The sequence below is a fragment of the Hirundo rustica genome, chromosome 10 (genome assembly GCF_015227805.2).
Source record: "Hirundo rustica isolate bHirRus1 chromosome 10, bHirRus1.pri.v3, whole genome shotgun sequence".
NCBI lineage: Eukaryota > Metazoa > Chordata > Aves > Passeriformes > Hirundinidae > Hirundo > Hirundo rustica.
The window spans coordinates 15422104-15447877 of NC_053459.1; the positions used below are offsets into that span (position 1 = coordinate 15422104).

Below are 25774 nucleotides of genomic sequence, written 5' to 3' on the forward strand. Positions count from 1 at the left end.
GGTCCTAATTTTCCTCACAGGAACTCCCTGGGGGAAAGGAATTCCTTGGTTATCACTGGAGTGGTGGCACTTTGTTTGCACGACCCTGGCAGGTTGTGACATGTGACACTGACAGCAGCAGCAATTCTCCTGACAGCCCCAGCCAAACTCCTCTTCCTCCTTTTCTCCGCTTGTTTTGGCAGCCATGGTGGTGCTGTGTGCTGCTGTGGTGCAGCCACCTGCCATTTTTGGGGGAATGGAACACTGAAAGGGCCCACTCCCTTGTCCATTCAGCTTCTCCAGTTTCAGTTGTCCGAAAGGAAGAGGTCTGGTATGATCTTTCAGAGTCCCTTGGCAGCTGATGGAGTGACAGAGACCTTTCCAGGAAGTTCTTCCCTGCCATGAAGCACCTGCCAAAGCTGTGTTGGAGGAATGGCCCTTTGGAAGTGTCCATCTCTCACAGAGGGAGCCCTGCTGCTCTCTTGCACTGGGCTCTTCCCTTCCCAACTATTATTCCAAACCCTTCCCAGAACACCAATACTTGTGTTCTGGGAAGGATTTGGAATAATAATACTAAGACCAGCACCAGATTTATCAGCCTTCCAGTTTCTTTTCTGCTTTGAAAATCCCTGAGGAAGCTCAGGAAGCCCTGGAAATTTTCTAAAAATTGACTAGAAAGCAACATAAAACTCCCTTTTTGACACAGAAGTTATACAGGATAGATAAACATCAAGACAAACATCCCAGATCCACCTTTCTCCAAAGCCAGGTGGTTAAATCTCCAGCAGCCGCGGCTGGAGACAGCCATTGCACCAGGAGGACACAGGGATATGACTGCTTCTTCATCTGACCAGGGATATCACCAACAGTGTCAAACAGTCACCTCTGCCTCCAGCCCACCCTCAGCCCCAGGATGGTCCCCACTGGCACCTGGATTTTAGATGCACTTCACTCCCAAAGCTTTCATTGTCTTCAAAGGATTGTGGTAGCCTTTGATTGCAAGAGAAGTGGTGCCAAAGTTTGGAATTAATAGCTCCCCCACCTTTGGCCCTCGCTTCTGGCCCTTGGCCTGCTAATGCATTTTGATTTGTGTGTGGACAACGTATCCCTGGAACTTTTCCATCGTAACAAGTTTAGGAAAAAGTACCTTGTGCTATAAAGGAAGTAATAATCTCGAGTTTGGAAAACTATACAGCAGTTTGAATAGACTTGAAAGCCCACACCATCACGCTCCCTTTACTGCCAAGACAAAGCCTGTCAGACTCCCGTGTCCTGTAGGAACAAGCTGCAGTTTGTCCTTTCCTGAGGGAGAACACAGGCCCTTCCTAAAGTCCCCTGGGGAAGGGGAGGAGGAGCTGGGAGCAAGGCTGCTGCCTGCACCTCCTTCCACGGCTAACAAAGCAACCCCTGACAATTCATAACCTACTAAAGAAGTCCTTCATTTTCCCTGGTGGTGGGAAAGTAAGGATGGGATTTAATTTACAGCCAAGAATATTTGGTCTGCACAGTAGGAGAGACTGTCCAAGGGTGACGACAACACTGCTATACAGAGGACTGCCAGGGAGGTTGTGGGATCTCCATATGCAGAGGTCTTCAAGGTCACACTAGATAAAATTTTCTTGGGAATTACATGGAAGGAATGGGTTTGGTTGTATTGCGTGGCTTGGGATCTTTCTACAACTCTCAAAAATTCTTTTAAGATAACCACTTCTACTGATAGGGAGAACAGTATTCATCTCATTTAACCCTTAAAGGCATAAAACAAACCTGTCTCAGATGCTTACCTAAAGAAAAGATGACAAAGCTTCTCCACTGACAGGAGGGCCACCTTAGACAACAAAGCTGTCTTCCAGGCTGCTAAAGTTCATGGAGATGAATCCCACCTAGAAGACGATCTGTGCAGCACTGTGCAGGAGATTTCTGAGAGAAAAGGGTTTTTATAAAAAGGTCCAGGGATAGAAAGGGCAGAAAAACAGAGGCTATAAGGAGGGTGCAGATATTAGCAGGTATTTGTGGCAAAGCTTACCAGGATACACTGGACTCCCCAAGACATGAAGAATTTCTGTCAGGGAGAGTGTTCAGCGCCGCATCAGGTTCTCTGGCTGGAGAGGAGGAGGTCAGGCTGTGTGCCAACCAGAGACATTTTTTAAGCAGATGGGAACAATCCTGATTATTTACCACAATGATAGCCTAGAAACAAGTTTCTAGAAGAGACAGGCTTTGCTAACCACACTTCTTTCTACTCTCCCCATAACAGTTTGAATAATGTTCCTCCATTCAGCTGCAGATCATGGTGTCTGGCTCTGCTGTCACCTCATCACAACCCAAATTTGAGAACATTTGTGGACACCTTCCCACACAACCCAACTCTGCAGATTACTGCATGGGTTAGGAATGGAGTGCTCTCCACTGCACAGGCACACATTTTTAGGAACAGTGCAAAATTCATCAAGAGATGGTCAGTATGACAGGGCGGAGGCTCTCTTGGGACACTTGCATCCTTACTTCACCCAGTAATTAAACAGACTTTTGAATTAGGTATGCTCAGGAACCACACAATGAAATTTTGAACCTAAAAGAGAAAAAGATGAAGGATATGGAAACATAATTGCAGGTGGAGGCTGGGAGAAAGTAAATACCACTCAACTTGAAAAAATAATTTCACACGCTAGCAAACAAAAATGAAATTTATAAGAAGTTTATTGGATTGGTAAAATGTAATAAAAAAGCATTTGTGATACTTCTTCTGCAAAGAAAAAAAGGCATCTGGCGATTTTGCATATTTATTTTCCCTTACAAAACATTTGAAAAGCATAACTGATAAAAAGGATAACAACTGAAAGAGCAGAGCAAAGAGGAAAATACATCTCAATATAATTGGATAATGCATAATAAAAACACAGAAAACACATGCTTAAAACAGCTTTCATTCTCTTACTGTAAAAAGTTATTTTATGTGTTGAATAAAAAATATATGCCAGTTGCTCTGAAAATTGCAGTTTAGAAGAGGTAACTAGCTGAGAACAATATATATATCTATATATATTTATAAATATAGAAAATGTGTATATGCTGCATCTGTCCTCAGAACAAATTGGAATAAATGATTTTCAACTCATGCACACAAGTTACCAGAGAAAAAACTTCATTTATTGCCTAGCAGATCGATCCTGTAAGGTGCTGATTGCATTTCCTGAGTGCCCTCAAAGCCCTATGGAAGCAGTCAGTGAGGGAGACAAGTGGCCTGATGGGTTCAGTGACAAGGGAGGCTACTCAGCAGCTCACAGGAGGTGCACTCAGCAATTCACAGGAATCAGGAAAACTCCAATGGCAGCAGGATTAGGCTCCCCACAGACTTGGGTAGTGCTTTTGCTCAGCGAGGAGTGAAACTCTGGTACCCCCAAGCTCTGACAGACAGGAGACCACTCCTAAAAGCTCAAGTAATGAATGTTACTTCATTAGGATCCGAGGGCACAGAGTGTGCAACAGAAGCATTCCTCATACAGGAAGTGCTTCCTTGTGCCCCTCCTTGCTCAGATCCCTAGGCTAGTGATTCACATTTAAAAGGAAGATGCTTCCCATACCACTGAGAGCCTCTGTCTGCTGACACCAGACAAGGAGGAGAGTGGCCAGTCACGCTCCCTCCCAGCTGCAAGAAAGGCAACAACGCAAAACCTGCTCCATCTCACGGGCTAAACCAACAACCACCATGAAGCTGAAACACCACCTCAAACCATGGTGAATTACTGCACATCCAGTACAGATCATACTTGAGCACACAGGTCTGCAACTGGCAGGGACAGGCCAAAGATTAGCAGCTACGTAGGACAAATACATTCCTGGGGGAACTTCCTCCTTACACTCTGAAAGAGCTGAATCATTCTCTCAGCTTTAGGGGGTTCTCCATGGGGCATGTGGCCAAGAGGAATCCTTCTGGAATGACCTATGTGTTGTTCAGACGCCCTTGTATCAGCCCACAGGTGAAGCCAGCGTGAGAGATTGGGCTCTGAAACATGACAAACCTCTGCACTTCTGTTCTAGAAAGTGACTTCAATAAAACTGCAGAATTAGTACTCAGAGTCTCTCATTTGACTAGAGGGAAGGAACTGGAGGCTGTTCTCCAGTCTCTCTGACTGTCCAAAACACAAGCTGTGGCATGGGAAAGTATAAGACTATTAAGGAAGTCTCACCAAGGCAGATCCTTTCTAGCAAGACTATGAAAAAGTCCAGACATTACTTGGCTCTGCCCATACCTCTATCAATTCTCAATTTACACTCTCCAAAGAGACAGCAGAGGAGGTAACAGTGGTGCAGTTCCGAGCATCAAAACACCAAATCTTTCCCTTCACTGCATTTCCAATATGCCTTGCATTTCCTTTCTGATCACAGCAGGGAAAAGTTTGCTAAATCATTATTTTGAGGACTGAAAATAAGAGCGTATCAGCCTTTTTAATACAGTAGCACCAATTAAACTTTGATTCGCCTTCAGATTTTCTCTTCTAGCATTATATAAAGAGTGATGGCGATTTTATAAGAGACAATATTAAGGGAAAAAAATTCTTCAGATATTAATGACTCTGGAGTTCTGATCAGGAGGAGGTGTTTGAGGAGATATACCCAAGTACCTCTGCTACAGAACAGCTGCCCCCAGACTATAGGGTGTGTAAAGCAAGACAAGCTGCACTGATGGGATAAGCCATTGCTCTGCTTATCCCCGTGGAGAACAGATGCTCAGCATCAGCCTCTTGCTTCTCTTCTCCATCACCCTCCTAGTTCCCATCCCTGCTCAGCACTAGGACTGTTTCTCTGCTGTCCAAAAAGCAGCACAGCAGGTCTCTGAAAAGGCACACAGTGAAGAAAGTGGAATGCACTTTTTGTAAAGGCAGCTCTGTCAATAGCCTACTTGTCACCTTGCTGGCTGCTCTGTTGAGATGCTTGTCAGGAGCTCAGCTACTTCGGCACATTAGAAATACTACTTTTTAGGTGGATAAAGCAAATAACTAGATCAGACGTAGGGGACAAGGCACAGAATGTCCATTTGCCAAACTGAAATGTGTTTCCAGCCCACACAGAGCTGTCAGTAAAGCACTGGCAGATGCAAAAAGCGCCCCAGTTCGGATTTTCAATGGGTACCATCTCAAGGCAGTTGAAACGCAAGCTACAACCTCCGGCTGTGCATTTCAGTGCAAACTGCTCTTATCTCATGCAGCCCTGAATGAAACATTAGCACAAAGGCAGCCTAATTGGAACAGGATCTTCTCCTCCCTCCCTGCAAATCCTCATCATTGCACACAATCCCATAGCTAATGGCAGAGAGAAAACAGCTGATTCTGGCAAAATACTCACACTAGGAAGTCAGGATCAAGCCCCAGGCTGGACGCAGACTCACCGTGGGGAGCAGCACGGGCTGTGGAGGGGATGAGGTTGACCTTGCTCCCTTTAGCAGACCTTCCTCACTCCCATGCTGCAGCAGTGTGGAAAGCTGGAGCAAATGTTTGCAGAAGAGATGCTGGGCTCTGGCTTAGCTTAGGGAACAGAGGGTGTAATTTTTCTTGTACACCATCAAGGAAGATTATAAAAGCTACAAGAAACTACAGTGAATGGCCATCTCCCTTTCATTTTGAAATCTAAGCATTTCCCTCCCAGTGAAGGCATTCCTTCCATGTAGAATTCCTATTCTGAAAACCTCTCTCTATCAGACTGGAAACTATTCTGATTGCATTTGCTGGTTCCAAATTCTAGGTAAGCTCTCCTAGACAGAGCTCCTAACTGTTTTCATTCAGTGCCCAAACCAAAGTCGCTCCATATCCTATGGGAACCAGGGCAAGACTACAACTTAACAAATGAAAAGTAAAAATAATGATACCACTAAAAAGCACATGGTCCTGATTATCAAAAATGCTGAATAAGCAAAGCTACTATGGAACAAAATCAGCGGGAGACATAGGAACAGCCATTAAAATAAAAAAATCAGAGCAATTCTGCCCTTTATATTCTTGCCACGTTTATTATTTTCACCTCTCTCTTCTCACAGATGAAGTGGGGCAGGCCAGCTCTTTTTCCTTTTCAACCTGGCTTTGCTCTCTGGGCTGTCACGCTGCTGGCACAGCCCTGCAGAGACAGGACTTCCAGCACTTCAGGGGAATGATGAACTAGGGCTGTTTTTTAAACATCAAACTATTCCCATTCACTGTACACTCTGCTTCCAAAAATAAAACAAGCATCCCAGTCTTTAAACAAGTAGACGGACCCTTTAAAGTCTCACAACAATTTTTTAAACCTAAGGGGTAGAAGGGATGGGAACAGGAATACATTTTCCTACTAATTGCAAATAATGAAACCGGTGTTTATGGATATGAAATGCTAGGTAATAACAAATCAGAGGTCTGTTGCTGAGCCCGTTCTGCCAGCCAGCCTTTGTGAGAAAAAGACAGCAAGAAAGGGTTTATTCTTTGCATTGATGAACTTAAAATGAAAGCAGGGGCGATACCTGGGAAGGAAAAGGGCAGACAGGTACAGGGCATGGAAATTATTTGCTGGGAGCAACCACAGAAGCAGGCAGAAAAATGGCAAAAATAATATTTCCTTATTTCCTTAGCCCTGGTTCCTAAAACTAGTTTGGGAATGAACTGGGGGAAGGGGAGGAAGGAGCAGCAATTTGAACACAGCAGATGCTCCAGTTAAACCATATCTTCCCAAAGAGGAACCGAGGGTGGGGGCAGGGGAGATGGCTATTATTAATGTCCTTCCGTATATAGCAAAGCAGACATCCTGCATAATGGCAACACAATACATCAATAATAGCCCAAGAATAGCTTCCTACCGGTTTTTTCCCCCTGACAGTTAGAAACATAAAGAGAAAAATCAAGCTGCTGAGATAAATAGCTGAGTCTCCACCCCCACCTCAAATTGCCTTGGCATATTTTAAGAGATAAATGGTTCTATGAGAAATTTAAATAGCTTTCTCTTTTCTTTTTTGGCAGCTGCAGGAACTGGGTCAGGTGTAGAAATTATTAATTTAGAAGCCTGAAAAACCCATGTTTGAAACTAAGTTGTTTTTTTTTCTTTTTTTTTTTTCCTTTAAAGCATCAACTTTCTTAGAAACAGAGTTACAAAGAAATAAAAAATAATTGAAGGGTATTTTTCAAACAGAAGTCAGGTTAAAATAATGAAATAGCAGTGCAAGCTGTAGAAAAGGGACAATTTGTGTAACAGTTTAATGGGCATTAAAAGTATCCATAGTAGATTGCTAATGGGTTTTTTTGCAGAGTACACTATTTGCCTAATGGCTTTCATTCCTCTTGATCAAACACAGTACTGGGAGTCTGCCTTGAGAATAAAAGACTGGGGGGCACCATTCTGTAGCTTTACCCAAAGTTTAGTGCTTGTTTTCAGAGACAAGAGATTACTGCCAAAGTGACCAGCACCAAGCACTCCCACAAGGAGCCCATGAATCTCCTGCAGGTCTCAGAACGGACACCCCAGGGAGCTCATCTGCTTGAGGCTGTGCTCGCTGGTGCTCAGAGCTGGTGAACCTGGTAGTGAACCATGTGTAAATCACTGCCTTCCCCCTCCCACTCCAGTTACTCTTGCTTTCCTCATTGATACCAGGATTTGTAACACAGCTTCTCTGCAGGATGCCAAAAGCCATCTCTCTCCTCATGCCATATGGGGAAGGATCTCTTTGCAACCATAAAGCCTTGAATCTTACAGAGAAAAAGGGTCAAATCCTCCAGGAACAGCTCTGAGCAAAGAAATGCTGATGAACTATCTCACAGGAGACTACACTAGTTAAGACCTGTAAAAGGTTCAAATTTCCAGTCCTATAAAGAACTCTGAGGTCTTGAAAGATACCTAGCTGGAAGGCAGCCCACTTCCTCTGCTGCACGACTGGTAAAATCCTCCTGCTCCTCTTTCTGTGTCCCAAATCAGGTGGATACCTGAGAGGGAGGAGGACTCCCTTGTTTATACTCGCTGCACCTTGCAGGGCTCACGGCTTGTGCTCTCCTTCCCTTAGTGACCAATCAAAAATTTAAAAAGGTGACAAAGAGCCAGATGCAAGTAGAACTGCAGTGCCTAGAAAGTCAGAGTACAGATAGGATCAGAAGACAGACTGTAATTACAGGCCCTGCTACTTATTACATAGGCCAGTTGGGTTACATGAGCGTTTGGTGGAAACTTCCTGTGCAATTAATAAAGGAGAAACAGAATACTTTTGCAATCACTTTTCTAGCTTTCACTGTGGGGGTCCAATCCTGCCATCCTGGATTAGCTCTAATCATAGACAATCTTTCTCTGCATAAAATGAAGGCATCTGTTCTGTAAGACTAATAAAAAAAGAAAAAAAGAAAAAAGGACAAAACTCTCATTGCAAACCTACACCATGCAATCAAGAAGGAAAGGAAACTGATCCTGATCTCCCCCAGATCACAATGTGACAATGTTTTCAAGGCATCTGGCAAAAAGGAAGAAGAAAGAAGAATGCTATGAAATATTTAAAATCCTACTTCTGTCAAGAATACACGAGCGAAGAAAGGTGAGTTTGAAAGGGCTGCGTTATTTGGAAGGTAAAACCTGAAAGCACCACCTTTTGCATAGAGGCATGAGGTGCCCTTGGCCTGAGCCAGAGCGGTCCTGAGAACAAATACCAGGCACTGATTCAACAGGGACTGGTGTGACAAAGCCAAGGCTGGGTGTGAGAGGGACCAAAGCGCTGCCCTGCAACACCCTGGGATGTACCACATGGAGGGTAAGAACACATGTTGATAATACAACAAAACAGCTGCGCCTTTGCAGCAAGCAGCTGATCCTCCTCATCTAAAGCTTCAATCAGATTTTCAAGAGCATGAGAAATGGAGCATCCCCTGGGGAGGATTTCTCCTAAAGGCACTTTTTTTACTGCTGAGATTCTCACCAAAGAGACTTCCAAGGAAGGGGTGACTCGCCTGTGAGATCTGAGAGGCATCAAATGACACTTTGCTTTGCTCCTGCACCCAGGATATTGCCCTTTCCAGTCTCAAAACTCAACTGGTACAGAGCACCTTTGCTGAAAGATCTCAGCTGGGCCTGACCACTGGACGGATGCCAACCCCATCACGAGAAGAAGGCACAGAAAAGGGCTGGATGTGCCCAGCCGTCAGAAGGAGGGAGCCCCCAAGCAGATATTCAGGAGTTCCAATGCTCAGCTGAGCCTTTTTCTCGGTTACATCCACCTGCCCACTGTACAGTCCCAGTAGAAACCCAGGACCGGTACGGGGTATACAAACGGGACCAAAATGATCCCGAAATGCTGAAACAAAAGACGCTTTGGAACAAAATTGGCACAGCCACAATCCCTACAATGCTTGTGTAAGATAGAAAGAATCCCTAGAACGTATTTATCAAAAGCCATTTTATGCAGATTTTTCCTTCTGAATATTTAAAACATGGTGAATATTAAACTTCAGAGATTCTTAATATGTTCCAAAGCCCCACGGACTTTTGAAATGCTAGCTCATCAATATGCAACATCTAATCTTGTCAGGAAAAAAAAAAAAAAAGAGGGAAAAGAGGGGGAAAAAGAAAAGCTATTCATCCTCTGCACACAGAGGTTACAGCAAGAATCCCAAAGAAAATAAAAAAACAACCAACTTCCAGCATCTTATGCAATAGCTTAAATTTACTCTGGTTGGGAAAGTTTCACTTTCTGCAAGAGAGAAAGTGCCTGTACGTGCATAGCTACTGGAAGCTTCTTCTGAAGTGTGAGGCTGAAACTGCGTAGCTGGATTACAGTAAGTAGTTTATTAAAAAAACCAAGGCTTGTGGCTTTGCATCCTGTTCCAGGCCAATGCAGTCTCAGGATCCCCTCTCCAAAGGCCAGCAGACAGTGCGCCACCTAAAAATTCATTCTAGTCCAAAATGCTGTGGTTGAAATGGTTTTGCTTGTTTATAAAGTTTAGCGTTTCGTATCGCTTGCATCTGACCTTCAGCAGAAAGAAAAGCTCAGTTAAATTGTGCAAATATGTACCAAATGGGAGCAAGGGAAGGCAGCCAAAAATGCTGCATGAGCTTTTGCAGGGCTGCAGCCTTTTAGGAGCACCAGTTAGATGAACTGGATGAGAGGCCAAATTGATTTAGGCTCCAGGCAGGAGCTTAAAACACCATGACATCGAAATTCACAAAGAAAATGTTCTGTTACTGCAACCCCTAATTTCCTGCACATGAAAACACTGTTTTCTTTCATCTTTAGGAGATGCTGGTTCTGTAATCCGACATTTAAAAATGAACAAACAAACAGGAGTCAGCTGACAAAGGATTCTTGCTGGTGAATGGAAGTAGGTCACTCTGAGTATTTAGCCTTTACAGTCTGGCTTAATATTAGTGTTGTACACAGAGCAGTAACAAAACTGCGCTGGAGACAGGGAAAGACTCTAATTTTGTCTTTTCTGTGAAAATTAGCATTAACGTTCTGCATTAATGTGCAATACCTCCCCGGCACCCGATATCTGGTTAATTAAAAGAAAAACCACAACCACAAAGCAAACCACACACTAAATTAAACAACGACAAAAAACCCTTACTGGTCAGCCTGCATTTACAGACATCTCAGTACGAGTAATTGGGGAGAGAGGAATTTTCCTGAAGGAACATAAAAGAAAATGAAAGCTCTACACATACAAGACCAAATAAAATCTTCTGTCTCTCACAAATGCAAATTCTGGCTGCCCTTTTACACAAACATATTAAAGGAATATAACTGGATGAAAAAAATAAAAGAGGAAAAGCTAATAAAATCATTTTTGAGGAAAAAGATATTTAAAAAACAAACTATCCTTCAAACATATTTCTTCATGGTTAATCCCTGCAATCATGTGGTTCTAAATTACATGGTTAAATATGACTGAAAAAGTAAGGCACAATTTCATAATCATTTTAAAAGCAATAATTATAACAATTTTCTTTGATATCCATATGGCAGGGCACTGATACTAAGGACGCACAAAACTACTTGATTAAAGATCTGAACAACTTTTTCCAACTACTAGCTAAGACTCACAATACCTCGGTGAAGTAAGTAAGAAACCATCTTTACTGCAAAGATGAGTGCACACTGAGGACATGGAAAAAGTGGGTAAGAGAGAGGCTTGTGGACAAGGGGAGGCAGAGGCAGGAAAGCAGAGACACCCCAAGTGTGATGTTCCTGGGGAGGGACTCTAACCCCTGGAAATGTAAAGGTAATGCCACCAATGGGGCTTCTGTTTCCTTCCTCATTTTCTAAAATATCTAAGTAAGATAAGAATACTGGACGAATAGAAAAAAAAATTTAAAAAAAAAAAAAAAAAGTTTTAACTGGATTCTCTTGTTACCCTTGATAAACCCTGTGCTTCCACACGTTACATGAAGCCAAAGAGACCAGGGACACACAGTCAGGGATAAAGCCCAGTGGAGTATAAGTAGCAACAGTCAATATTGCAGCCTGTATTTCTGCTCAGTTATAGCCCTACAAACACCTGACGTGTTTGTGCGTGTATGCCAGGCTGCTCTGTAGGGGTGGAACTTCATTTTTTTTCAGGCCACAGCAGAAAGTTTCCAGGCTGAAATGAGAGCTGTTCCTCAGTGTCCACCAGGAAACCTACTGAGGTTATGTTTTTTCTCTTAGATTTTTAGATGGTGGATGAATGTTTTAATTTCACAGGTGTAAAGTCTGTTCTCTCTCAGGCTCCGAATGCCAGCTCGGCAACCAACTGTTGCAAATTCAAAGTTGAAATGCTGAGGAAGACAGGTAATATTTCTAGAAATGTTTAAGGAAAAATGCCATTCCCAAGCCCAGAAAGGAGATGAAGTTCAGTCAATATCTCTTGATTTTTCATGGCAGTTCCCATAATGTGCTTATATTCTTCAATAATTTCTGGGGGAAAAGCCAAACACAAAAGACCCCAAGATAAAAACAAAGGAGAAAATTGCAGCTGCCACAGAAAAAGACACTGGCAGTCCCTATAGCCAGCCACTCCATGGCTTTAAGATGGATAAGAAAAATTAATCCAACAGAAATAACACTGTTATTTTAAGAGTCACATTACTTGGATTGTTCTAACAAAGGAAACAGTGACTTCAAAATTAGCAAAACTAGATAAAAAAAGGGAAAAAAATATTGTGAAAAATTTCATAGCTTTTTTTTTTTTTATTTATTTCTCCAGGTCCACTATTGAACCATTTCCCAAGAACATTTGCTTGGTTTTACATAGAATTTTTATCCAAAGAAGTTTTCAGAATCGTAACAGAAACTTTAATTTACCAGTAGAAGAAACCCAAGCACTACAAAAAACTCTGAAAGACGACATGGGTCTTTGAGAAATAACAATATTTGTTAACAATTCTGAAATTTATTTAGATAAAAATTCAGTATAATTTAAATCCTAACAGCAAAAACAACCCCTAAAAAATGTTGTGGTTAACATTGCAAAAAGAGAGAATTTCTGATTTAAAAAATAGTCCTTCTGGTATCACCTAATTAAGTGAAAAGAATTGCAACCAGCTCTGACTGGAAATAGTGTTCTCACAGTTCTCTTGGTCTGTATTTTACTAACCTCTACGTTATGGAGCAGTTCCTGCCCTACTTCCACAACAAACGCTCGGTAACCATTGCTGGTCTTTTCTCGTGGGAATTTCACCACGGTGGGATGGTTCAGCACCCCCTCTCCAACAGCCCCAGCTTGAACCTGTGCGAGGTGTTGCCCACCCAAGGCTGCTGAACAAACAGCAAATCAACCCTGTGACCCAACTGCAGGAACCAAACAGACACCAGTCAGCAACTCAAACCCTTTCTGAGTCACTCAGCGCAAGCACCAGGTGTCTAACATTATCCTTGACACAGGATTTCTCTCAAGAACCTTCTCTTGGGTCCTGTTATCCCTTGCCTTCCAGACTTTCTCAAAATCAAAAGGAACCAGCATTTATCAAACCTAAGCCAGGCTTGAGCTAACCTCAGCCAGGCAGCAGCTGTAACAGGTCCAAAGAGATTGCAGACAGACTTGTCACATATTCTCTTTAACAACCACCGTTTCTTTAAAGACACCTTTTTCTCATTCTTCTCAGGCACATTTTGCTGATAGGCAGAAAGTCAACTTAAGGCCTGTGTTTTGTGAAGGCTCCTGCTATCAGGATGAACACTATTATGTAGAGTGACAAACACTTTGGTACTCCCACACCTCTATGATTAAGCAGTTACAAAAGTGTTTTGCAGCCGTGATAAAAATCTAAGAATTAAAACTTTAACACCGCTCCCAAAACCAAAATTAAAGGTGTCTTATCTGATAGGCTAAAAATTGGTGTGGCTTTCTGTTTTTAAAAGCAATGTTCAATGAATAAAATAAGTGACAATAAAACCACCACATTCACAAAATACTAGTGTTAGCCTTGGGGATATGCTTAAGGATTGGGCTGTAACCAAGGCAACCCCATCTCCTGGAGAAAGTTTAAGAAGACAGTTTTAAAGCCATTGCTCAAAGATACATAAATGTGGCTGTAGGGCTCCTTGTGACATATGGAAGGTGCCACAGCTAACCAACACAAAGCACTCATCTCGTAACAACTCAGCCTCCCCGCATCCAAATGTTACATTTGATCAGCTTTGGTGTTCTCCTGCAGTTGGCATAAGGGTGACACAGGAGCCATTTCCCGTGTTCTGAGTAATTTGATAGGAATTTGACTGTGCCCACATCCTACCCAGATCAAACCTGCGTGATTAGGGGATAAAGAACCAGTCTGGTATTAATGGCTTATGTCACACCATGCAATGGCTTTAAGTCTGCACTTAAACAAACCCCAGGGACTTAAATATTTTGCTAAATTAGAACCTGATCCTGGGCCCTGTCTGGCCGCACAAATCATGGGATCAGGCCCTACTTGCCAACAAATGCTAGGCAAAGACAAAGCAGCATAAGCAAAAACTGCAGACTTGAACAGAAATGATTGTGTGATCTTCCAATTCTTTCTGAAAGGAACAGTTTGGACATCACCACAGCCACAGATGATGTGAATTTTTGTCATGGCTAAGAAGGTCCAACTTTAAAAAAGCAAGGTCTCTTTGGCAAAAAGACTACTTCTTTGGAACAGATAAACATGATATATTATAAATATGTGATAAATATTGTGATGAAGCCATATCCCAGTGGTTCTTAATTGCAGTGCAATTGAGATAAATCCCACCAGCATTTCCTAATTAAATCCTGAAGCATCAGTGGGGAGATTTCCATATGCATGTGGGTGATGAGAGCCTCTGTAAGATATATACAATATCTTTCAAATATATTTATAGCAATTTTGGAAAGCAAAACCACACAGAATAAAGAAGAGGGTTTTGGACACACTCCTTCCAACAGGCAGATGGCTTTGGTGTTTAGGGGTGAAAAAACCCCCATCACAGTACCTTTGCACAGATGTATCAGGTCTAGAAACCAGCCACAGTACCTCAAACATCAGCACTGTTCAATCTTTGTCAATCATATTTCATCCATGAAGTATTTAATGCTTGAAAAGTTTGGCTCTCACCTCCCTGCATGCCAGCCCAACTCACCGCAGCACTCTCATAAACAGAGAGGATTCAGAGCTGGATCTCCTGGCTGGCTGCATGCATTGAAATGGGCTGGAGTCCCAGGCCTACATACCAGCAAACCTTTCTGGAAAGAGAAAATAGAGCTCCAGAAATCAGTAGTCTGGGCTAATCTGTGACTAGTTTAATCCCCATACTCTGGGAAACTGCAAAGAAGCTGTCTGATGCAGAGCACAGAAGACAAGGAGACATGACTTGCTCCAGTTCAGCCTATGGCAGGGCCATAAAAAGCCCAAAGGCTCTGAACTTGTGTCCCCCTTAGTCAAGGCCACATTCTGCTGGAAGGGACAACAGCTTGTTCCCATCAATTACCCCAGTGTTATTCAGGAGAGTCTCATCAGGCACCTGATTGAATACTTGCAAGAGTAAGGAATGCGAGAGCTACATCTTCTGCCTGAGGAATGGCTCATTCTGCACCCAAATGCATCACATTATCTTGTATATGCTTGTATCCCAGCACTGACCTCCCCTGTTTTTGTAGGCTTAGTTCAAACTAGATTTGCTCAGTTTTTGCAAGGTTTTTTGGACTGGTGGTGCTGCAGACTGCGTGCCAAGAAGCGAGCTCAGAAGGACCTAACATGCCACGGTTCAGGGAGCAGGAGCCCAGGTGGAACCTGGTGGGAGCCAGGGTGCCAAAAAATCTGTTTATGTCTGAGGCAGTAACATTCTTGCAGGCCAAGGTAGAAATCCAGTATAAAAAGTTAAACTGCTTCAGTGCAGCCCCTATGGTGCTGAAGGAAGTCTTCTGCTCAATGATGCCACACTTCTACAAAGAAGGATTCATTTCAAGCTGTGAATTTTGGGAAACTTCCCTGACACTGGTGAAGTTTGCCAACATATAAACCATGTAAGGAATGGAGGTTTCAGACTGGTTATAGGAGTCTCCTGGGATTTCTGCATTTGAATTTACCACAGACAGCTGAAATTACTGAATATCACAGTGCTCTTCCAGAAAGGTTAATGCTAAACTGAAAGGAAATGCATCATTTGCAGGAGCTGCAGTATCACATCACAATTTTCCCTTTGTTTCCTATCATTTCAGCTCATGTAACTTTTCTTTGCAGCATTAGTGGATATAATTATTCTGTATAACAGAAGCCTGATACAAAGAGGGAAGCACTACATTCTTATTGTTTTTCAGTGAGATGCATGAAAAAAAAACAACTTATAACTTACTCTTGAAAAGTGCCAGTTTGTCACTTACATGGTCAATCAGCCTGCAACTGTTTCAGTTCTGATTCTTAATTTAAGTGCAAAGAAAGGTATTTTCCTTGATTACATCTGCAAATAAGATATTAATGTCAATTCAGTGATATGAAAATTACTCCCTCGCTATGTAATCTGCACCTTAGTTATTATGGGTTTCATGAACAAGACTATTATAGCTGCTCAGAATGCCATGGATTTCTAATTTTTTGATTTGTTTTTAATTAACCAAACTAAAAAAAAAAACCCAACAACAACAACAAAAAAACCAACCCAAACTCAGGATCATGTGAAAAAAAAAGGATTATCTGTGCCCAAGTTTTATTTACCTTGGCCTTTATATTAATTCTAGACTGAAGACAAAAATGCTGTTGCTGGCCCAGCACTCTACTGCCATGAGTTTCACCAGAGGCAAGTTATAAGTGGCTGGGATGAAAATGGAAGAGGAAAAAATTGCATGCTTTCTGGAATGGCATAGTGAAGGGCTTAATACCCTCTTCAGTTTTCTTAAGATGAAAACTGAACATACATTTAACAGGATCTTTTTTGCTGTTGTTGAAACCAGATCTGATTTTTTAAATTGAAAAATACAGATCACATGTGTTAACATCAGAGAAATGTGTGTCTTCTCAAAGCCTGATTCAATCCCTGATACTGTTGAAGGAAAATCCTTCCATTGCCATAACAGGAGATGTAACAAGGCATAATTCCTTGAATGTTTAGCCACAGACCATCACTGCCAGTGGTCCCACTAGAATGGGCTGTATGAGAGAGTGGCATAAGATTTTTTTGAGCATCGCTTTGCACTGCAGTTCTGTGTAGCCATTTTTTTTTTTCTTTTTTTAACCACTGGGATTTCAGAAATGTGTTTCCAGCTCCACATCCCTTAAAGATCTTCTCAATGGACATGACTGGCTTATGCCTCTGGTAAATCAAAAGCATGTAGTGTGTGTGTAGTGTATGTGTGTAGTGTGTGTGTAGTGTACAGTGTGTGCAAGCTCACATCTTTCTGTGATTGCTCATATATTGTGAATTGGAAGCATCACTACTGAATAAATTTATGCAATAGCTAAGTAGATTTTCATGAATAAAAGTAAAACCCTATTGAACTGGAAGGGAGTGGAGACAAGTAAGGGCCTAGGAAATAACCAGTCTGTATCCCAAGGATACAAGATCACACCTACACTCAGGTGCAGTACAGTTGCAGTTGCACTTTTTGTGTTAATGCTGGGTCTGTTCTCACGCCTTCTAGTAGTGGAGCTACTTCTGCTGATGACACAGATCCTATTAAAGTCACCAGCAGCCACTGAAGTCCCATCACTTCAATGAGAGCTGGTAAGGTTCTCAAAGTAACTTGGGAGAAATAACTACCTCAGCCATCTTTCACCCTCTACTTTCATGTGCTTCTTAAGAAACAGGAATCAAACACAGAAGCATAGTAAGGACCATGTTCAGACCTCCTTCTACAGGCAGATAATTTAGCACCCTTAACTCCATCAGCTGCAGACAGAGCAGCTGCTCTGACTCACTCACTGCCCTCCTCAACAGCTGTGTCTAAATTAGGTGCCTGTCATGGGCAGTCTGAACATGGCCTCTCAAACTGCCCTCTTGTTCCAAGGCCTTCCAGTTTTACTTTTCTTTTTTTTTCTTTTTTTTTTTTTTTTTCCCAATAACAGAGATTCAGACCCTAGGCTGGAAAGAAATCATGCAAAGCTTGTGCAATATCCCCCAATGGGCATCCTGGGGAGGGTCACAGTTGATTCTCAGAGATCAGTGCTGGCCTTGGCAGTCAGAGCCTGGATCCGAGCAGAGTTGCAGGTCTTGCAAAGGATGTGCCCATCCAGAGGGTAACAGCCCTGATTGTCTCCTTCAGACAGGAGGCCACCACAGTCCTAGGAAACAAGTGAACAGGAAGAGCAAAGTAAATAAGAAAGAATAAGATTAAGCAAAGAATCTATTAGTCAAAGAAACTGTCTCCTCACTCTCCACCTTGTAAGAGGAGAGTGAGTCAGCCTGAGTCAGCACAAAGCATGAAGCTGAGGTATGTGATGTCTTTTACGATTAAGCCATTTTCTGATAAGAGACAATGCTGCAGAGAAGATGGGTTCCCAAGCTCTCTGCTGAATTTAATCCAATTGAAAATAAAAGGAGATTATTCCCTTCACATTTCTGAGGAAGCAAAGGTCTTTAGCACTGGAGAAACATCAAACTGAAGCACATATTTATTAATTCACAAAAAGGATTATAAAAGAAGCATCACTGGAAAAAAGTTTAGTACCAATATCTGACTATAATGACTAATCTCCTTTGGAAGAGTTAATGCCATGAAGTTACAGCCTCCATTCCAGGGGGTGCAGCTAAGCAAAGTCTCTGCCTGTCTCCCCCTACCAGAACTGTCACCTGTGTTTGTATTACAATTGGCCAAAAACGTTGTGGCAGAAAGGAGTATGTCAGATAGGAACACAGAAACCACACTGTAAGGTCCCCAAACCTGCTCCAGAGACCTCAGCCTGAAAGCTTTAAGGCTGAGTATAGCTGCTAGGAAAGTTGGGAATACCCCTCACTATGTGATCAAGCAATCACTTGGCCCCAGACTGCTGATGGATCCATGTGTGTGAAAGCCTGGGTATCTTGGAAGCCAGAATGGGGACATGCTGCATGATGAATTAGGCTCTACAAAATTTAGTGTAAGAATGCCCCAGCACCTTAAAAAATAATAGGCCTAAGTAATGGGCTAATATAAACCCTGAAAGCCAAGGTCAGATTGAGAATTGAACCAGATGCCCTAAGTTTCAGCCTAGACCTTTAAACCTTAGTCCATCCTTCTTTCTGATTAAGGTTATTAAAACCTGCAACTGCAATAAGAAATGTACTTGGTCTCATTTTCTTACCCTGCCATCTGGCTGATGTATTATCCAACAAGTAACACTGAAGCACTGAAGAATTCTTGAAGGTTCCCTAACACAGCTGTTCCCACATGCTAATTGCTTTAAGGTGATTTTTATTCTCTGTCTTCAGACTCGTACCATCAAAATTACATGAAGTGTGTAATGAAACTGAACAGGAAAAGTAGCATAAAAAGCATTGCACAAAACAAGAATGATCATGTTTATGTGTCCATTAAAATTCTTCAACCCAGAGTTCAACACTGAGTTTCCTGTACAATCTTGCTCAAAGCCTAACATGCATTAGCTTTCATTTTAAGAACATAAAGACGAGCTACGTTTGTGTCCAGGCTATAATTTATGAAGTTCTCAAGTATTAAGCTCTAATTGCCTGAGTCACATTCTTTTGCTCTTCTAATGAACCTGTTATAAACAAGGGACCTGATTTTCCTCTCATTTGCGCAGATACAAATGAGGAAGAATTCCTTGCTTGCTCAAGTCAATGAAGTAATTTGATTGTAGAGCCAGTGTTACAATGGGGTATGCCTGTCGTGTGAGCAACGTGAGGTGGGGAGGAAGCTAATCCAGCCCTTGCTTTCTGTCCCTGCCCTGACTGGAACACCAACCTCGCACCGGTAGCACTGCACATGGAAGTCACGATCCAGGGCAACAATGCGCACGGTCTCCTCTTGTCCCGGGGCTGGCATGATGGGCTCCTTACACACAGAACACCTTGGGGCAAATTTCCTGAGGAAGCAAGAGACAGGCACAGTCATCCTCAAACTTGGAGCAAAAGTTTTTGTTAAGCAGCCAGCCAGAAATGTGTGCATTTGTACCAACACACACACACACACACACACGTATGTGCACACACACCACAGGTGGGAGCGCTGCACAGGTCACACCCTGGAAAGAAAACAGGCAGGAGCACTTTAGTCTTACAAGGCAATTTCAGGCATGTAGGATACTAAAAAAACATTTATTAGGAAAGGACTTATAGAACTGACAAGCAGCAAAGCATTTTGCCTGCCTTAATTAACAACTAAAGCGCCTGCTGAATGACCCTTGATTGTTGCACCTATGCACTGCCACAATCCTCAGCCTCTAAAATAATCCATGCAAATCCCAAGCTTAGAAAGATGACCAGGATCTACTTCAAGAGCATCTCTTGAAAACAAAAATCAAACTATTAAGATTTGGAGATTGGAACAAATAACTTAAAAGTCTGAAAAGAAATGGTAAATAGACTTACCTTGTCCTAACACTAATTTGTTGAGGTTTATGCCATCCACTTTAAACTTCCAACTTTTAATAAATACCTACTTTATTCCTTTAACACTGCCTAGCCTCTGTTCTAGGCAGCCTCTCAAGGCATCACCATTTTACCCACTTACGCACACAGAAACACATTTCTGGCTGTGCTCACTCTCAGACAAGAAGCATCAGGGCAATTCTGACTAGCTGCATTTTCTAGCTAAAACCAACTCAGTTATCCAGCAGGGTGCTGTCCAGGCTTAAAAGGGAACAGGTCTGGGTGCAGAGACCCCAATGTTCTCTCTTCCAGTCAGCCTGACTTCCAATTGTACAGTGACAATAACTCACTGCCTGAAGAGACTGACTTGAATCAGGGTCAGCTCAGGGATCAAGAGAAGCACAGCTGTTTCTCTTTCCCTTCTATTGCTCACCATATGCCCTTCTGGATAATTCAGTCATGTTCTGTGTTCCCTCTGGTTTTGCTCCCCTCAGGTCCCAGGAGAAGTGGCCATCTCTGCTCCTAGGCTTGGGAACATTCAGCCTGTGGTGAATCATTATCTGCTGGTTTTGTTCAGAACCTATTGGTACCACTTTCCTGGCTGCAAATTCTGCCCGCAAAAAAGGAAACCTACACCCACAGAATCTGCTGCCATGTAATGAGGGCCATGGTCAGGGGCTGTGGAGTGACAGAGGGCAAAGCTGATGGCAAACATCAGAACACCAGGAAATCAAAGGCCCTTCTCTTCTGAAATGCATAGTAAGGACTGACTCTGCCACCCAGCCTGTGACATGAACCACCTCAGAATTAGCTATCTTACAAAAGAAAAAGAAATCTATCTGCACTAGGAATAAAGAAAAATATTAATTTCACTGGCAGCAGATGAAAGATGCCTATGTAGCTGTGATCTAATGAAAGAATGAATTAAACAGTGGCTATAACGAGTGCTCTGAAAAATAACTTAAATGGATCATGATATGACCGGAGCTGTGAAGGCAATTAATTATGTGCTGCTTCATGCAGGCCCTTCCTTGTGCCATTTAGCTCAAATGTGGTACTTAAAAAATACTTCAACATTTCTTTGCCCAGGCTACTGTGAGTAATTCATTATGAGACAAATATTATCTCCCAGGATCCTGAGATCATTCCTGCAGATTTCAAGGGATGTGGATCTGTTACTGTAGGGCCTGAGTTCAGGGTAGCTGAGTGACAGTGTGAGCATCAGCTACAGTTTTGTTAGCGAGAGGATGTAGATGTAGAACACTCAGCCTCCAGATCAGAAGGACATGTCATCCCTAATCAATTAAAACTGGGCTGGCCAAAGTACTGCAAAATATGTGGTTGGCCAAAGACATTCTGAATGTCACGTTGGGTCTTGTGCTATTTCCATCACCTTCCCCTCAATCCTTCACTCAACAATTTTTATGACCTTCCTTGCACTGACAGCCTCCCACTTTCCACACTCAGAGCCCCGAGGTCCATATGCAGTCACTGCCAAAGGGCTTCAAAGTGGGGCATCAGCCCTCTTTCTCCTGAAAGCATGTGAGCCCTTGGCCTGTGGAGCTTTGGGAAGAGGCACTCTCCATATTGGTGAGGGGGTGTTCAGGTGCCTGGGTGGTGCATAAAAGTCCTGTTGGGCCTGTGCTCAGGACCACGTTTTACCTTACACACAAGTGGTGGCACAGAAAGGCAGAGCAACACCGCAGCTGCCAATTAACCCAGCCTAGCTGAGCTACAGGGAACATCCTCCTGTTGGATTCTAACGTGACAGTTAATTGTGGCTGCTTCCCTTTCTGTCAAGTCAGCCAGCTTCTTTGAGCTTTCAGACCCACACACTGATGTCAAGAGGCTCTAATTAAGTCTACCCCCTTAGAAATTAAGAGGTAAATGGTTGAGATGTAAACTCACATTTGTCAGTATTGATTTCATCTTTTAATTGAGGGGTGTAATGTATCTGTCTTTTCCATATAGGGCAAACATTTGTGCTCTGATTATATCTACCTGTCTTCCCTAGATTAGTTGTGATGATGGGGGTGGTAGCATGTCAGTGACAGAAATTACTTGCAGCTATACCTTTCAACTTACTTTAAATAGCAGTTTCACTATAAATTATTACCAGGGCTGTATTTTTAGTAGCTTTAAAAAGCTAATTAGCAACTAGAAACAAAAGGAGCTGTGAGCAGCCTGTGGCCACTGAGATCCCTCTAGGAGGTAAGCAAACACCTGCAAAGTGCAGGAGGACAGGACCTCTCTTAATTGCTCAGTGGAAGAAGCAGGGAGGTGGTGATGTGAAGGTGCAGGTAGAGGCAGTGAAGAGAAACATGCACATGCACAGCAAAAAGCAAGGGGAAGGCAGAGCACTCAAAACAGAGGGACACAGAGGTTATCCCTCAATTCAGCTCTAAGCAAAACAGAGATCAAGCAGAATCGTCCCCTAACCAATTAACCTTGTATGCCACGACGTGCCTGCTTGGAGCAAAGCTCTCCCTATTATTTAAGAGCCTTGGGAGGAAGTGATATAGGGTTCAGGACTTCCTGAACGCTCAGTCTGAAAAAGGAGAATTTTTTGAGGCAAAAACCAAAGCAAACAAACAGGAGCTTAGGCCTTACTTATGGAAATCCTCGATGCAGTGGATGTTGCCGCCAGCATCCACAGTGAAGGGGATCCCATCCAGGCTGCGATGGCACATCACACAGGTGAAGCAGTGGGGGTGGTAGGCCTTCCCAGTGGCTCGGAGGATCCTCTCCATGATGGGCTTTGCACAGACACTGCATTGCTCCAGTGTCTTCTGCAGAGAAAACACACACAACAGATGTGAGCACCATCTCAGCAGGACACTCACAAAGGTCAGCTAGGTTGGAGGCTACTGCTGGTCTGCTTGGAAGCTTTAGGAACCCTCTTTTCATTTCTTCTAAAGTGCCTTACAGTCAACAGTTATCAGAGAGTATGATAACAGCACAGGGCCCGGGTCAAGCCTTTAGGACAGTGTGAGAACACAAATCAGAGCCTTCTCTCAGCAGCTCTGACAAGTGATCAGAGATGGCTCATCAGGTGGGTTATCTGAGACACAGCAGTTTCTGTAGCCAGGAGCACGTGAAGGAAGGAGTTGTGCAGCCGACACTCCTGGGCTTTTGCCTCTGGACTGCCCAGTCTGAGCGAGCTTTTGCTGTGGAGTTCATTAGAGACAAGTTCCACAGAGGGCAGTGCTAAACTGGAAAGCAAACTCCTGGGGCTACACAGAGACCCTCTAATTACTTTGCCAATGCAGATCCCATAAAAATATCTTTATCCTCCTTGTATGAAAATCTTGATCCTCCTCTCTCACCACAGAGAATACTGTTAAGCCTGGGGAGAGAACAAAGCAGTGGCTGCAAGGAAAGCATCTGCAAGGAGAGGGGGTCAGGGTGACTGAAATGCTTCATTTATCTCTGGGCCAGCTCTAAGGCCATGATCCTTGCTGCACAGGTTCTACATACTAGCCTGCGCCTAAAGTGCTGGAGCCAAAAAAATTCCCACTTTTCAAGTGGGGTCCATTGAATTCATCTCATTTCAACCCTCACTCACCCTTGCAGTTAATTATAGAAACATCAAGATAATTTTGTTTCAGATGGTTGTCTGTGAGCCACACCCGCCCTTCTGACACCAACTGGGTAACTAACCATTTCAAAGCAAGCACTTTAAAAGACACATGCCATGAATGGAGGATGCAAACCACATAGATACAAACAACAGATTTATGGCAATGATTTGGGTATTTTCACTGGGCTTTAGAAACGCAAACTTCACCCATTATTCTTGCTTGATGCACCTGAATTTATCAAATAATGTTATCAACCAGCAGATGCATCTTGGGTGAGGTAGAAAAATCTATCATTACACTATTGATTATTATTTAGAAACACAGAAATAGGCAGGTGGGGGGGAAAAAAGGAAAAAATCTAACATGACAGAAATATAGAAAGTTGCTGAAAAGCAGATCTTGCTGACAAACAAAGGAAGTTCTAAAGTTCTGCTTCCTCATGCAACAAAATTCCCAGGGAAAGTAGTGCTTTGAGTGACTGTATTGTTATTGCTTCTTTGAGCCAGTATTCTCAGGGGCAAGATCCAGTCCTCACATGTGCAACCAAAATGTAGTGTAAGGAAATGAATCACCCAGGAGCTCAGAAGGTTCCACACTCATACATTTGCTCTCAGACGTTATCTCTGGGCTGCACATCACTGGTAAGGTACAAACACAGAAATACATGAGTTCCTATCAGAGGATCAGAAGGATTGTTTTTGGAAAGGTCGACATGAAAAGTCCTGAATTTCAACCCGTGAGAACTGCCTCATGCATCTGTAAGGACGGCACAGCCAGACTAGCATCAAATTCAGGCTGGATTTTGCTTTATACCTTATAATAATGGGCAGGAAAGAATGACTGCTGGCCTTTCTGTCTGCTTGCTGTCACCATCATCATCATTATAACGGTGGCTGGTATGCCAGAAAAAGCAAGGTCAATAATTTTCTCCATGGAGAAATAACCTGGCAGATTGACCATTTTGCTTTGCATAAGCAGATCACATCATCTCAGTCCGCATCCATGCGGTTCTCTGCCCAAGGAGGGAAGGCAGGATACCTGCGGATACTGATGGAAGATTGTGCCATTCCTAAGGCATTTGCCATGAAACTTTCTGAACACACGCGGGTATGGAGCATTTACCTCACCAAGTCACTGCCTGCCTCATTTCCAACAGTTGCCAACAACAGAGGCCAAAGTATGAGAACACGGTAAGCAAAACACAGAAATTCCTTGGGATTTGCTGCCAGTCTCCACTGATTACTGGTTTAGGGACTTCCTGAGTCAGAGCTTGGCTTCCCCATACTTTGCCTCAAGTGCATGCTTCTCCCATAAACTTTCCTGATTGATTTTTGCATTCTGATAAACACTGATCCTCCACAACATCACCGGGAATTCCGTGGCTTACTTCCACGCTGGGGACTGATCTGTTCAGCAGTTCCCCTGGTCTGCTCCTGGACTGTGACCTGGGCAGGCACCTGCAGCAGCAATCCACACTGCAGAGGGGTCTAGTACCAAACAGCGTGGCCTGGAACTGCTCTCACCACGGATCCGATGTAACTCCCGCTCGCGCATTTTGGGCACAGAGTGGAAGCCCACGAGGGATCAGTACAACCTGTCTGACATCCCATGTTAGCACTGTCTTTGGTGGAAACTTTGCAGTGACCAGGACAACAGGCAATCACCCTGCTGGATCATAACTTCTGAAAACACACATCTTCTGCTCCCAAGTCTCAGTACAGTCACAGCTTGACATTCTCACAGCTAAATAAGACAAGCATTATAAATTAACCAACTCCTGATTAAACCTTCTATACAACCTGAAAATCAGACCTGAGAAATTTATTCTTTTCATCCTTCCAAGTCTGTACCAGTAAGGAAAAACAAAGTCATTAGTTCCAGACTCCAGCTCACTCCCTGTCTGGGAGTGTATTTGCTTAAGCCTCTCTCCTTACTAGAACTCTGGCTGGCTCAGACCCTTCTCTTCAAGGTGTTACCAGATGATGCCAAAGGGAAAGCTTCCTTGATTCACACCCATTTGACATCAGGTTGCTGTAAGGCAGGATTTGGCCTGTGAAGCTACCAGAGTTTTCTTTGATTCTCTAATCAGGTTATCCCACATGCCTAAGTGCTGCCCCAGCAGCTAACAACCTGCACAAAGGTATTTCTGCACATTATGAGAACAGCATCCCTTTAGGATTATAAGCCTGGCTTCTTGATTTTGCTGTCTTTCACAGTTAGTCTAACTCTCCTAGCACCTCCTGGAGCTTTCAGACCTTCAAAAAGACAAACAAGATGAAGA

General features: G+C 43.1%; 1 protein-coding gene across 12 annotated transcripts in view; it reads right to left on the reverse strand.

Annotated features, from left to right (window-relative positions):
• Positions 1–2728: 2728 nt before the first annotated feature.
• The window catches only part of LPP (LIM domain containing preferred translocation partner in lipoma), a 332936-nt gene continuing 309890 nt past the window's right edge, over positions 2729–25774 (reverse strand). For all 12 annotated transcript variants that reach the window (XM_040074760.2, XM_058422024.1, XM_040074753.2 and 9 more), the window contains 3 exons: positions 22523–22701; positions 19287–19407; positions 2729–17667 (listed from right to left, as the gene is read on the reverse strand). In XM_040074760.2, the coding sequence (XP_039930694.1) occupies positions 17539–17667; positions 19287–19407; positions 22523–22701 (429 nt within the window). In that variant the 3' untranslated portion in view covers positions 2729–17538. The remainder of the gene's footprint in view (positions 17668–19286; positions 19408–22522; positions 22702–25774) is intronic.